This window comes from Saimiri boliviensis, chromosome 14 (genome assembly GCF_048565385.1).
Source record: "Saimiri boliviensis isolate mSaiBol1 chromosome 14, mSaiBol1.pri, whole genome shotgun sequence".
Taxonomy (NCBI): Eukaryota; Metazoa; Chordata; class Mammalia; order Primates; family Cebidae; genus Saimiri; species Saimiri boliviensis.
In genome coordinates this window covers 36,596,054-36,609,465 of record NC_133462.1, presented here as the reverse complement: position 1 = coordinate 36,609,465, position 13,412 = coordinate 36,596,054, and the positions used below count along the sequence as shown (strand labels likewise).

At 52.5% G+C, this 13,412-nt stretch overlaps 1 protein-coding gene across 5 annotated transcripts in view; it reads left to right on the top strand.

Annotated features, from left to right (window-relative positions):
• The window catches only part of PDE4A (phosphodiesterase 4A), a 50,982-nt gene extending 39,153 nt beyond the window's left edge, over positions 1 to 11,829 (top strand). For all 5 annotated transcript variants that reach the window (XM_074384635.1, XM_039466236.2, XM_074384636.1 and 2 more), the window contains 8 exons: positions 169 to 392; positions 1,834 to 1,932; positions 2,030 to 2,194; positions 3,884 to 3,983; positions 4,155 to 4,309; positions 4,501 to 4,623; positions 6,397 to 6,579; positions 9,100 to 11,829. In XM_074384635.1, the coding sequence (XP_074240736.1) occupies positions 169 to 392; positions 1,834 to 1,932; positions 2,030 to 2,194; positions 3,884 to 3,983; positions 4,155 to 4,309; positions 4,501 to 4,623; positions 6,397 to 6,579; positions 9,100 to 9,813 (1,763 nt within the window). In that variant the 3' untranslated portion in view covers positions 9,814 to 11,829. The remainder of the gene's footprint in view (positions 1 to 168; positions 393 to 1,833; positions 1,933 to 2,029; positions 2,195 to 3,883; positions 3,984 to 4,154; positions 4,310 to 4,500; positions 4,624 to 6,396; positions 6,580 to 9,099) is intronic.
• Positions 11,830 to 13,412: the final 1,583 nt, after the last annotated feature.

Genomic DNA, 13,412 nt, shown 5'->3' with positions numbered 1-13,412 from the left:
CTCTTCCTGGTGATGTCCCCTGCCCCATCAGCACACTTGGCCCGCATGCCAGAAGGGTTCTGCCCTTATGGGTGAGCCTTCCCTGTAGGCAGTAGAGGGCTGAGGGATTAGGGAGCCTCCAGGGGTGGAGGGGGTGTTCACACTTGTTCCCGCCCCCATCTTCTGCAGACAAACAGAATGAAGTGGAGATCCCATCACCCACGATGAAGGAACGAGAAAAACCGCAAGTGCCGAGACCAAGACCCTCCCAGCCGCCCCCGCCCCCTGTACCACACTTACAGCCCATGTCCCAAATCACAGGGGTGAAAAAGTTGATGCATAGTAACAGCCTGAACAACTCTAACATTCCCCGATTTGGGGTGAAGACTGATCAAGAAGAGCTCCTGGCCCAAGTGGGTGGGGGTTCAGTAGGGGCAGGGTTGAAGGGGATGGTCCTGGGACCCTGAAAAGAACTGGGCATTGGGTTATGTCTTAAGCCAAGTTTCCTAGAAGCAGAGCCTGAGATGAGGGTTTGAGCCCATCCTGAGGCAAGCATGCTGGCTCTTTGTACCTCTGTATCATCCATTGCCTGGGGGCTGTCCCCAGGGGTAGGCATATCACCTCTTCCATGTAGTTCCTGTTAGGGTTAGAGTCTTATAGAAAAGCCGGCCACTTGTGAGCCTTAGCAGGCAACACTTCCAGTTGCAGAGGAATGGGTGTACAGACCAGTGACACTGATCCAGACTGCGCCCCCATAGTGTCCACAACAGTCCAGACCTGGGTTTCACTCCTAGCTCTTCCGGGGGACAGTGGAAGTAGAAGTGATTAATCTTTGGTGGTTCACTCAGCTGAGACTTATTGTAACCCTCTTTGAGCCACCTCCTCCAGTGAATCTTCCATTCAGTCACCTGACATTTATTTATTTATTTATTTTGAGATGGAGTCTCACTCTTGCCCAGGCTGGAGGGCAGTGGTGCTATCTCACCTCACAGCAAACTCTACTTCCTGGGTTTAAGCGATTCTCCTGTCTCACCCTCCTGAGTAGCTGGGACTAAAGGCGTGTGCCACCACAGCTGGCTAATTTTTGTTTTCTGAGATGGAGTCTCGCTCCGTTGCCCAGGCTGGAGTGCAATGGCATGCTCCTGGCTCACCGCAACCTCCACCTCCTGGGTTCAAACGATTCTCCTGCCTCAGCTTTCCAAAGTGCTGGGATTACAGGTGTGAGCCACCACACCCGGCTTTTTTGTATTTTTAGTAGAAATGGGGTTTCACCATATTGACCAGCCTGGTCTTGAACTCCTGGCCTCAAGTGATCTACCCACCTCAGCCTCCCAAAGTGCTGGGATTACAGGTGTGAGCCACCACACCCAGCCAACTGTTGTTTATCAAGCAGCTACTATGTGCTGGCCGTTTTTTGGATTCTGGAGCGACATGGAAAATAAGCCCTTCTTCTTTTCTCCCTTGGGGCTTGTGAACAGCTTAGCTAAGAAGCTGAGCTGTGCCGGGGCCAGTTGTGCTGGGTTTCCGTCCTGGCTTTGCCACTTATAAGCTGCACGGTCTTGGAGAAGTCACATCGCTTCTCTGAGGCTTGGTTCCTTCACCTGCCAAATGAGATCAAGTGCTAAGAGCAATACTTGGCAGATCATAAGTGCTCAAAAGACAGTGGCTGTGATTGCTTTTGTTATTTTGCAGCCCAGTAGGACGAGGGCAGTACATTCTGTACTGTTGAACCTGTCACCCACTGGGTGAGCAATAACGGTGCTTCCCTTCAGACCAAGGCTCAGACTCCTAGGAAATGTTCCCCAGGGCCCTGGGCCTTACAGACTCCTGACCTCTGGCCTCCGTCTCCACCAGGAACTGGAGAACCTGAACAAATGGGGCCTGAACATCTTTTGCGTGTCGGATTATGCTGGAGGGCGCTCTCTCACCTGCATCATGTACATGATATTCCAGGTGATGGGGACAGCCGGGAGTGGGCCCGGGTGCGAGGGGCTCAGAGCTGGGCATTGGGGGCCGGCGAAGGTCACCACCCTGCCCCTGCCTGCTTCAGGAGCGGGACCTGCTGAAGAAATTCCGCATCCCTGTGGACACGATGGTAACATACATGCTGACGCTGGAGGATCACTACCATGCTGACGTGGCCTACCACAACAGCCTGCATGCAGCCGACGTGCTGCAGTCCACCCACGTACTGCTGGCCACGCCTGCCCTAGATGTTAGTGTCTGTCCCGTCTCCAGGTCCCCGTCTCTCTTTGTGACTGTCTCTTCAGCCTTCTGTGTGTCTCTCTGACCCCGTGTCTCTGACCTCCATCTCTTTTTGCCCCCATTTCTCTCCTTTTTTTTTTTTTTTGAGATAGAGTTTCGCTCTTGTTACCCAGGCTGGAGTGCAACAGCGTGATCTCAGCTCACCGCAACCTCCGCCTCCTGGGTTCAAGCAATTCTCCTGCCTCAGCCTCCCGAGTAGCTGGGACTACAGGCGTGCACCACCATGCCCAGCTAATTTTTGTAGTTTTTTGGTAGAGACGGGGTTTCACCATGTTGGTCAGGCTTGTCTTGAACTCCTGACCTCGTGATCTGCCTACCTCTGCCTCCCAAAGTGCTGGGATTATAGGCATGAGCCACCATGCTCAGCCCCATTCCTCTCTTTAATCCTCATCTTTCCTTCCTGACTCCAACCCCCTAATCTTCCTTGTATCCCCTCTGTCATCCTTTACCCCATCTCTTTCCTGTCCATCATTCTTCTTTTTAAAAATCTCATTTATTTTAAAAAAATGTTTTAGGCTGGGTGCGGTGGCTCACGCCTGTAATCCCAGCACTTTGGGAGGCCAAGGCAGGTGGATCACCTGAGGTCACAAGTTCAAGACCAGCCTGGCTAACATGGTGAAACCCTGTCACTACTAAAAATACAAAAATTAGCTGGGTGTGGTGGCACACGCCTGTAATCCCAGCTACTTGGGAGGCTGAGGCAGAAAAATCGCTGGAACCAAGGAGGTGGAGGTTGCAGTGAGCCGAGATCACACCACTGCACTCCAGCCTGCAACATAGGCTGGGGAAAAAAAGTTTTAGAAAGTGTAGTACATGCCGGGCGCGGTGGCTCAAGCCTGTAATCCCAGCACTTTGGGAGGCCGAGGCGGGTGGATCACAAGGTCAAGAGATCGAGACCATCCTGGTCAACATGGTGAAACCCCGTCTCTACTAAAAATACAAAAAGTTAGCTGGGCATGGTGGCGCGTGCCTGTAATCCCAGCTACTCAGGAGGCTGAGGCAGGAGAATTGCCTGAACCCAGGGGGCGGAGGTTGCGGTGAGCCGAGATCGCGCCATTGCACTCCAGCCTGGGTAACAAGAGCGAAACTCCGTCTCAAAAAAAAAAAAAAAAAAAAGAAAGTGTAGTACATATACACCATAGAATACTATGCAGCCATAAAAAGGAACAAGATCCTGTCCTTTGCAGGCACATGGCTGGAGCTGGAAGCCGTTATCCTCAGCAAACTAACGCAGGAATAGAAAACCAAACACCACATGTTCTCACTTATAAGTGGGAGCTGAACAATGAGAACACATGGACACAGGGAAGGGAACATCACACACGGGGCCTGTCGGAGACCAGAGGGGAGGGAGAACATCAGGATATATAGCTAATGCATGCAGGGCTTAACCCCTAGGTGATGGGTTGATAGGTGTAGCAAACCACCATGGCACACCTATGTAACCTGCACGTCCTGGACATGTATCTTGTAACTTAAATTTTAAAAATTTTGGGGCTGGGCAGGATGGCCTCGAACTTCTGGCCTTGAAGTCCTAGACTCCAGCGATCCACCTCAGCCTCCTAAGTAGCTGAGACTACAGGCACTCACTGCCATGCATGGCTTCAACTCTTATTCTAACGTCTCTCTCTGCTCCCAGGCAGTGTTCACGGACCTGGAGATTCTCGCTGCCCTCTTCGCAGCTGCCATCCACGATGTGGATCACCCTGGGGTCTCCAACCAGTTCCTCATCAACACCAGTGAGTGCCTTCGCCGGGGGCGGGGCTTGCCGAGTTGGAGGCGGGGCTGGCTGGGCTGGAGGCGGGGCTGGCCGAGCTGAGGAGGGGTTAGCTAGTTGCGGGTGGAGCTGGCCCTCCTGCGGTTGGGGCTGCACACGTGGACCCTCCCCTGACATCCGGGCCGGGCTGCAGATTCGGAGCTGGCACTCATGTACAACGATGAGTCGGTGCTCGAGAATCATCACCTGGCCGTGGGTTTCAAGCTGCTGCAGGAGGACAACTGCGACATTTTCCAGAACCTCAGCAAGCGCCAGCGGCAGAGCCTACGCAAGATGGTCATCGACATGGTGGGCGGGGCTGGGGCGGGTCGGAGCGGGAAAAGAAGCCTTGGAGTTGAGGGCTTTGGGGAGGAGTGGGTCCCAGAGGAACCCTCAACCTGGACAGGGCGGGAGGCTTCTACCTGGTGAAAACTTCAGAGGCCTGGGTTAGTCTGGGGGGCGGGTGTCAGCGGCCCCAGTGACGCCACCTTGCCCTGCAGGTGCTGGCCACGGACATGTCCAAGCACATGACCCTCCTGGCTGACCTGAAGACCATGGTGGAGACCAAGAAAGTGACCAGCTCAGGAGTCCTCCTGCTGGATAACTATTCTGACCGCATCCAGGTGCCCCCATGCCCGGTCACCTAAGGAGGCAGGACACTCCCTCCACCACACCTTTAGGTCTGGGTAGCTAGCTGCCACTTCCTCGGCCTCTTTCTTCAATGGGGCCTGTCTTCCTATCTCTCCTTTTATAAAATTTATTTTTATTTATTTTGTATGATTAAAGGAGAGCTTGGGTCTCTCTTTGTCACCAAGGCTGGTCTCAAACTCCTGAGCTGAAGTGATGCCCTCATCTTGACCTTGCAAAGTGCTGGGATAGCTGGCATGAGCCACCGCATCTGACCTCTTTCTTTCTGTCTGTCCCCTCCTCATCTTCACTTTCCCATCCCATCTCTTCTTCCCATCTCCCCCACCATTCCCTCCCATTTCCCCCAATTCCTCCTTTCTTCTCATCAACCCCTTCCAGGTCCCCTGTCCCTCTCCTTCACCATCTTCTCTTCCCTCACCCCCCTCCTGTTACCCCCCCCCCATATTTTCTCCATCTCCCGAACACCTCTCCCTGCTACCTCCTCTATTCTCTCTTGTCCCCACCTCCTCTCCCCACTCTCCACACCCTCCCTCCCCAGGTGGGAGCTAAGAAAGCCTGAGAGTTAGGTGTGGTGGTTCACACCTATAATCTCAACTACCGAGACTGCGGCAGGAGGACTGTTTGAGGCCAGTAGTTTGAGTCCAGCCAGAGCGACGTTGCAAGGTCCCATTTCTTTCTTTCTTTTTTTTTTTTTTTTTTTTTTGAGACGGAGTTTCGCTCTTGTTACCCAGGCTGGAGTGCAATGGCGCGATCTCGGCTCACCGCAACCTCCGCCTCCTGGGTTCAGGCAATTCTCCTGCCTCAGCCTCCTGAGTAGCTGGGATTACAGGCACGTGCCACCATGCCCAGCTAATTTTTTGTATTTTTAGTAGAGACGGAGTTTCACCATGTTGACCAGGATGGTCTCGATCTCTCAACCTCGTGATCCACCCGCCTCGGCCTCCCAAAGTGCTGGGATTACAGGCTTGAGCCACCGCGCCCAGCTCTTTCTTTCTTTTTTGAGACCTGGTTTCTCTCTGTCACCCAGGCTGGAGTGGAGGGATCCTGGATCCCTGCAACCTCTGCCTCCTGGGCTCAAGCAATTCTCCTGCCTCAGCCTCTGGAGTAGCTGGGATTGCAGGCACCCACCACTAGACCTGGCTGATTTTTGTATTTTTAGTAGAGATGGGGTTTCGCTATGTTGGCAAGGCTGATCTTGAACTCCTGACCTCAAGTGATTTACCCACCTCGGCTTCCCAAAGTGCTGGAATTATAGGCTTGAGCCACCGTGCCAGGAGGCCCCATTTCTTTTTTTTTTTTTTCCCCTCCCAGGACAGTGTCTTGCTCTGTTGTTCAGGCTGGAGTGCAGTAGTGCAATCTCGCCTCACTGCAACCTCTGCCTCTTGAGTTCAAGCAGTTTTCCTACCTTAGCCTCTGGAGTAGCTGAGATTACAGGCATTTTCCCCCAGACTGAGCTAATTTTTGTATTTTAAGTAGAGTCGGGGTTTCACCATGTTAGCCAGGCTGGTCTTGAACTCCTGACCTCGTGATCCACCTGCCTTGGCCTTTCAAAGTGCTGGCATTACAGGCATGTACCTCCACCTGGCCCCATGTCTTTCTTTTATTTATTTATTTTTTTCTTTTTTCTAGATGAAGTCTTGCTTTGTCACCCAGGCCCCGATTTCTTAAGAAAGAAAGAATGCCTGAGGTCTCAGCCTGGGACACAGGCACAGGCTCTGAAGGTTCCCCTGTCCACTGACCCCCTGCAGGTCCTCCGGAACATGGTCCACTGTGCAGACCTCAGCAACCCCACCAAGCCACTGGAGCTGTACCGTCAGTGGACAGACCGCATCATGGCCGAGTTCTTCCAGCAGGGTGACCGAGAGCGGGAGCGTGGCATGGAAATCAGCCCCATGTGTGACAAGCACACGGCCTCCGTGGAGAAGTCTCAGGTACAGGCTCAGGGCATTGACGGATGGATGCGGACAGGGCAGGTCTCCCCAGCCCATCTTGGCCTGAAGTTTTGAGGTCCAGGAGCCCCTCCCAGGCCTCTCCACAATGCCAAGTTTTCCTGTTTGTTTTTCTTTCCTTTTTTAAATTTGAGACGGAATTTCACTGTGTTGCCCAGGCTGGAGTGCAATGGTGCGATCTTAGCTCACTGCAACCTCCACCTCCCGGATTCAAGTGATTCTGCTGCCTCAGCCTTCGAGTAGCTGGAATTACAGGCTCCTGCCACTGTACCTGGCTAATTTTTGCCAGTCTGATCTTTTGACCTCATGATCCACCGACCTCAGCCTCCCAAAGTGCTGGGACTACAGGCATGAGCCACCTTGCCCTGCCCTTCCCCACTTTATATCCTCCCTGGTGAAACCCAACCATCTGAGTTTGATGACTTGGCTCTTCCAGACCTGGGTTTCTAGGCCTCACCAAATGTTGACATTTGGGTGGATTTTTTTGTTTGTTTGTTTGAGGTGGAGTTTTGCTCTTGTTGCCCAGGCCGGAGTGCAATGGCATGATCTTGGCTCACCGCAACCTCTGCCTCCTGGGTTCAAGTGATTCTCCTGGCTCAACCTCCCGAGTAACGAGGATTACAGGCATGTACCACCATGCCCAGCTAATTTATTTTATTTTATTTCTTTCTTTCTTAATTTTTGAGATGGAGTCTCACTCTGTCGCCCAGGCTGGAATGCAGTGACGAGATCTTGGCTCACGGTAACCTCTGCCTCCTGGGTTCAAGTGATTCTCCTGCCTCAGCCTCCCAAGTATCTGGTACTACAGGCATGTGCCACCATGCCTGGCTTATTTTTTGTATTTTTAGTACAGATGGGGTTTCACTGTGTTAACCAGGATGATCTCGATCTCCTAATCTCATGATCCACCCACCTCATACTCCCAGAGTGCTGAGATTACAGGCATGAGCCACCATGCCTAGCCTAATTTTGTATTGTTAGTAGAGACGGAGTTTCTCCATGTTGGTCAGGCTAGTCTTGAACTCCCTACCTCAGATGATCCGCCCACCTTGGCCTCCAAAAGTGCTGGGATTACAGGCATGAGCCACCAGGCACGGCAGGGTGGATTATTTTTTGTGCTAGGAGCTGCCCTGGGTATTATAGGGTTTTTAGCAGAATCTCTGGTCGTTACCCACTAGATGCCAGAAGCATCACCCCACTCATTTGTAAAGGCCAAAAATGTCTCCAGACATTGCCTGATGTTCCCTGGGAGCGCAGAATCACTCACACACACACCCATGGAAAACCAATTTTATACCCTTTATAATGTAGTTATTATGTAGTTATTATGTTTATAGGCAACATCACAGCAATAGTTTGTGGATTGAGCTTTTTTTTTTTTTGAGACGGAGTCTTGCTCTGTTGCAGTGGCCCAATCTCAGCTCACCGCAACCTCCACCTCCTGGGTTCAATCAATTCTGCCTCAGCTTCCCGAATAACTGGAATTGGATTTAGTTTATTTTAAAAAAAGGCCAGGCACGGTGGTTCACATGTGTAATCCCAGCACTTTGGAAGGCTGACGTAGGTGGATCACTTGAGGTCAGGAGTTTGAGACCAGCCTGGGTGAACATGGCAAAACTCTCTACTAGAAATACAAAAATTAGCCGGGCGCAGTGGCTCAAGCCTGTAATCCCAGCACTTTGGGAGGCCGAGGTGGGTGGATCATGAGGTCGAGAGATCGAGACCAACCTGGTCAACATGGTGAAACCCCGTCTCTACTAAAAATACAAAAAATTAGCTGGGCATGGTGGTGCGTGCCTGTAATCCCAGCTACTCAGGAGGCTGAGGCAGGAGAATTGCCTGAACCCAGGAGGCGGAAGTTGCGGTGAGCCGAGATCGCGCCATTGCACTCCAGCCTGGGTAACAAGAGCGAAACTCCATCTCAAAAAAAAAAAAAAAAAAAGAAATACAAAAATTAGCTAGCTAGGCGTGATGCGAGTGCCTGTAATCTCAGCTACTCTGGAGGCTGAGGCAGGAAAATCACTTGAACCCAGGAGGCAGAGGTTGCAGTGAGCTGAGATCATACCACTGCACCCCAGCCCGGGCAACAGAGCAAGACTCAATGTCAATAAAAAAAGAAAATGGCTGGGTAAAATGACATAAACATGGTTTTCTTTTTATTTATTTATTTATTTTGAGACAGTCTTGCCCTTTTCCCCCAGGCTGGAGTGCAGTGGCACCATCTCCTTGGTTCACTGCAACATCCACTTCCCAGGTTCAAATGATTTCCAGCTAATTTTTATGTTTTTAGTAGAAACGGCTGTTTCATCATGCTGGCCAGGCTGGTCTCAAACTCCTGACCTCAAATGATCTGTCTGCCTCGGCCTCCCAAAGTGTTGGGATTACAGGAGTGAGCCATCGCGTCTGGCCCATGAGCATGTTTTTCATTTCGTTAGCTCCGGCAACGTGGTGGTACCATCTACCCTGTAGACCACCCGTTCTTACTTTCTTCCCCTTTACCAGGTGGGTTTTATTGACTACATTGTGCACCCATTGTGGGAGACCTGGGCGGACCTCGTCCACCCAGATGCCCAGGAGATCCTGGACACGTTGGAGGACAACCGGGACTGGTACTACAGCGCCATCCGGCAGAGCCCATCGCCGCCACCCGAGGGGGAGTCAAGGGGGCCTGGCCACCCACCCCCGCCTGACAAATTTCAGTTTGAGCTGACGCTGGAAGAGGAAGAAGAGGAAGAAACATCAGTGGCCCAGGAGGCCTTGACCTCGCAGGGATTGTCCGCAGCCGAGGACGCTCTGGATGCAACCATGGCCCTATCCTCAGCCAAGGAGCCATTGGAAGTCATGGCACAGGACACGCCCCTGGAGGCGGAGCTGGAGGAAGTGGATTTGACGCAGCGGGCAGAGTCCACGGGCAGTGCACCTGTGGCTCAGGATGAGTTCTCATCCCAGGAGGAATCCGTGGTTGCTGTAAGCCATGGCAGCCCCTCTGCCCTGTCTCTTCAAAGCCCCCTTCTCCCTGCCTGGAGGACCCTGTCTGTTTCAGAGGATGCCCCGGGCCTCTCGGGCCTCCCCTCCATGGCGGCCGAGGTGGAGGCCCTACGAGAGCACCAGGCTGCCAAGAGGGCTTGCAGTGCCTGCGCGGGGACATCTGGGGAGGAAACATCAGCACTCCCAGCTCCTGGTGGGTGGGGGTCAGGTGGAGGAGACCCTACCTGATCCCCAGACCTCCGTCCCTGTTCCCCTCCGCTCTTCCTCTCCTCCCCCGGTCACCTCCTTCGCTGCCTCAAAGACTCTTGGCCCTCCTGAGAAAAAAGAAAACAGAAAAGTGGGTTTTTTTTTTCTCTTTCCTTTGTTTCCCCTTTCCCCTCCCCCTGTCCCCACCCACGGGGCCTTTTTTTGGAGGTGGGGGCTGGGGAACGAGGGGCTGAGGTCCCGGAAGGGATTTTATTTTTTTTGAATTTTAATTGTAACATTTTTAGAAAAAGAACAAAAAAAGAAAAAAAAAAAAGAAAAAGAAAAACACAGCAACTGTAGATGCTCCTGTTCCTGGTTCCCCCTTTCCACCTCCAAACCCCTCCCCTCCCCTCATTGCCCCCCAAGTTCCAGGCTTAGTCTTCCAGCCGCCTGGGCATCTCTACCTGGGCCCGGGCAGGCATGGGGTCTTCTTCTGGGCTTTTCTTCTGAATTTTAGAGGGTTTCTAGAACCCGGTCAGGAATAGCCATTCTAGGTGGGGCTGGGGCTGGGTGAGGGGCAGTCACTGTGGGAGGTCCCAGCTCCGGTTCCCCTCTGGTTTGCTGCCTCCTTTCCCCCCTAAAAAAAAAGTCTTCCGCCTGATTTTGCACAATCCCAGCAATCTGGCTCGGGAGTCAGGGAGCCCGGGAGTTGTTCACTTAGGATTCAGGGGGTGATGTGGAAGGGGGCGTGCACACTGCCAGCCTCAGGCCTGGGATTTGAGGAGGGTCCTGGACCTCCTCCACTCTCCATCCCCTCTCCCTTCCACTTTGGGTTCACTTTGAATTTTCTCCGTTTTGGGGGGTGATGGCTCTGATTCACACACAGCTCCCCCCACTACCCCACTTCTAGCTGCTTCTCCTCTTGTTTCTGCCTTAATGATTCCCACAGCCACAGGAGAAGGGGTTGCAGTGGCTTCCGCCTGCACCTTGGGTGAGGCAGGGCCAGGCGCCCAGAACCCCCGTCCTGCCCGCACCCACCTTTCCAGTGTCCTCCAGATCCCACCTTCCACACTCTGACCACAGCCCCCATCCTTTTGCCCTAGGAGGAAGCAATAATGGTGTATACCCTCATTCTCAGTCCTGGGCAACCCTTCCCTCCACCCCGGCACCAACATAATTTCTCCTCCTTCCGTACCTTGCCAGGCCTCTCCCTATCCCGCAGCTAGTCCCTGAGCAATATGGCAGACAGATACAAGGCCATTTTTCTCCAAGCCATGGGAGACTGAAAGGAAAGACCCCCTCTCTCCCTCCTCCCTCGCCCCTCAGCCTGGTTCTGCAGCTAGGCTGATCTCTTTCATCACCTGCCCCCCACCCAGTTCTGAGCACACGGTACTGTAGCCCCCAGTTCCTCCCTAGCGTTCCAGCCGTCTGTCCACCCCAGGGGGAAGTAACCCCCCACGCGCACTCCCTTGATGCTGTCTGTACAGAGTTCATGTTTTGTAGCGAAAGTTGTTTCTGTCCCAGCCGGCTATTGGAGTGGGCCTTTTCTTTCTTTTATTTTTGTTCATTCTTTTTTTTTATTTCTTTTTTTTTCTTTTTCCTTTTTTTTTTTTTTTTTTTTGTACATACTGTAAGGTTGGTTTGTAAATTATTCTACAGAGGCAAAAAGGGAAAATAAAAACTTGTCCTTCCCTGGCTGATCCAGTCAGGAAGGTGGGGAAGGGGGCCTCCGGTTGGGAGAGTCTCCGTTCCCGCTGTATTATACAAACTGTACCATAGTCCCGGGAAAAGGGTGGACTCACCACTGTTGTTTTATGGGAAGTCGTGTCATCCTAGGGGTGGGGGCTGGGTAGAGCCTGTCCCCTCCCCCTTCCCCAGGAGCCAGGGGGTGACCGGTGAGATAGACCCCACCCCCAAGTAGGGCTCCTCTCCCCAGGGTGGGCACAGGACCTCTGTAAACTGCTTGTGTCTTGTCCACTTTGACGATCAGTCATTTGGTCCATTGATCAATAATCAATCTTTGATCTTGTCTCCAATTAAAACGAGGCTTTCACCGATTTTCCTGGCTGATGTGGCTTCATTCCCCACGTTGTCAGTTGAGGTGTCTCCCCGCCTGCACCATCTGCCTGGGTTGGGGAGGGAGTTTCTGTCCCTATTCCTCCAGCAGATGGAATTGTGAAGTAGAGCTCAGCCAAAGACAGTCCTCAAGTCTGAGTCAGGTTAAATTCAAACCATGCAGGGTATATATATATATTTTTTTGAGACAGAGTCCCACTCTGTCGCTCAGGCTGGAGTGCAGTGACCCGATCTTGGCTCACTGCAACCTCTGCCTCCCAGGTTCAAGTGATTCTCCTGCCTCAGCCTCCCAAGCAGCTGAGATTATAGGCGCCTGCCACCATACCTGGCTAGTTTTTTGTATTTTTGGTAGAGATGGGGTTTCGCCGAGAGCAGCGTCACGTGCCTGTAGTCCCAGCTACTCTGGAGGCTGAGGTGGAAGGATCACTTGAGCACAGGAGTTCTGGGCTGTAGTGCACTATGCCAATCAGGTGTCCTCATTAAGTTCAGCATCAATATGGTGACCTCCCGGGAACAGGGGACCACCAGGTTGCCTAAGGAGGGGTGAACCGGCCCAGGTCAGAAACGGAGCAGGTCAAAACTCCCATGCTGATCAGTAGTGGGACTGTGCCTGTGAATAGTCACTGCACTCCAGCCTGGGCAACATAAGGAAACTTCGTCTCTACAAAAAAAAGAAGAAGAGAAAGATGTGGTTTCACCATGTTAGCCAGGCTGGTCTCAAACTCCTGACCTCAGGTGATCCCCCTGCCTTGGCCTCCCAAAGTGCTGGGATTACAGGCATGAGCCGCCTCATCTGGCCCCAAGCAGTATTTAAAAGGCAAAAGACTACCCAGCACAGAGGCTCATGCCTGTAATCCCAGCATGTTAAGAGGCTGAAGTGGGAGGACCACTTGAACTTGAGCCCAGGAATTCAAGACAAGCCTGAGCAACATAGTGAGACCCTGTCTCTATTAATAATTTCAAAGGCCGGGCGCGGTGGCTCAAGCCTGTAATCCCAGCACTTTGGGAGGCCGAGGCGGGTGGATCACGAGGTCAAGAGATCGAGACCATCCAGGTCAACATGGTGAAACCCCGTCTCTCCTAAAAATACAAAAAATTAGCTGGGCATGGTGGTGCGTGCCTGTAATCCCAGCTACTCAGGAGGCTGAGGCAGGATAATTGCCTGAACCCAGGAGGCGGAGATTGCGGTGAGCCGAGATCACACCATTGCACTCCAGCCTGGGTAACAAGAGCGAAACTCTGTCTCAAAAAAAATAATAATAATAATAATAATAATAATAGTAATTTTAAAAATTAGGCCAGTTGCAGTGGCTTACACCTGTAATCCCAGCACTTTAGGAGGCCGAGGCAGGCGGATCATGAGGTCAAGAGATTGAGACCATCCTGGTGAAACCCCATCTCTACTAAGAAAACACAAAATTTAGCTGGATGTGGTGGTGTGCGCCTGTAGTCCCAGCTACTTAGGAGGCCGAAGCAGGAGAATTGCTTAAACCCAGGTGGCAGAGATTGCAGTGAGCTGAGATTGCGCCACTGCACTCCAGCCTGGCGCCTGGCGACAGAACAAG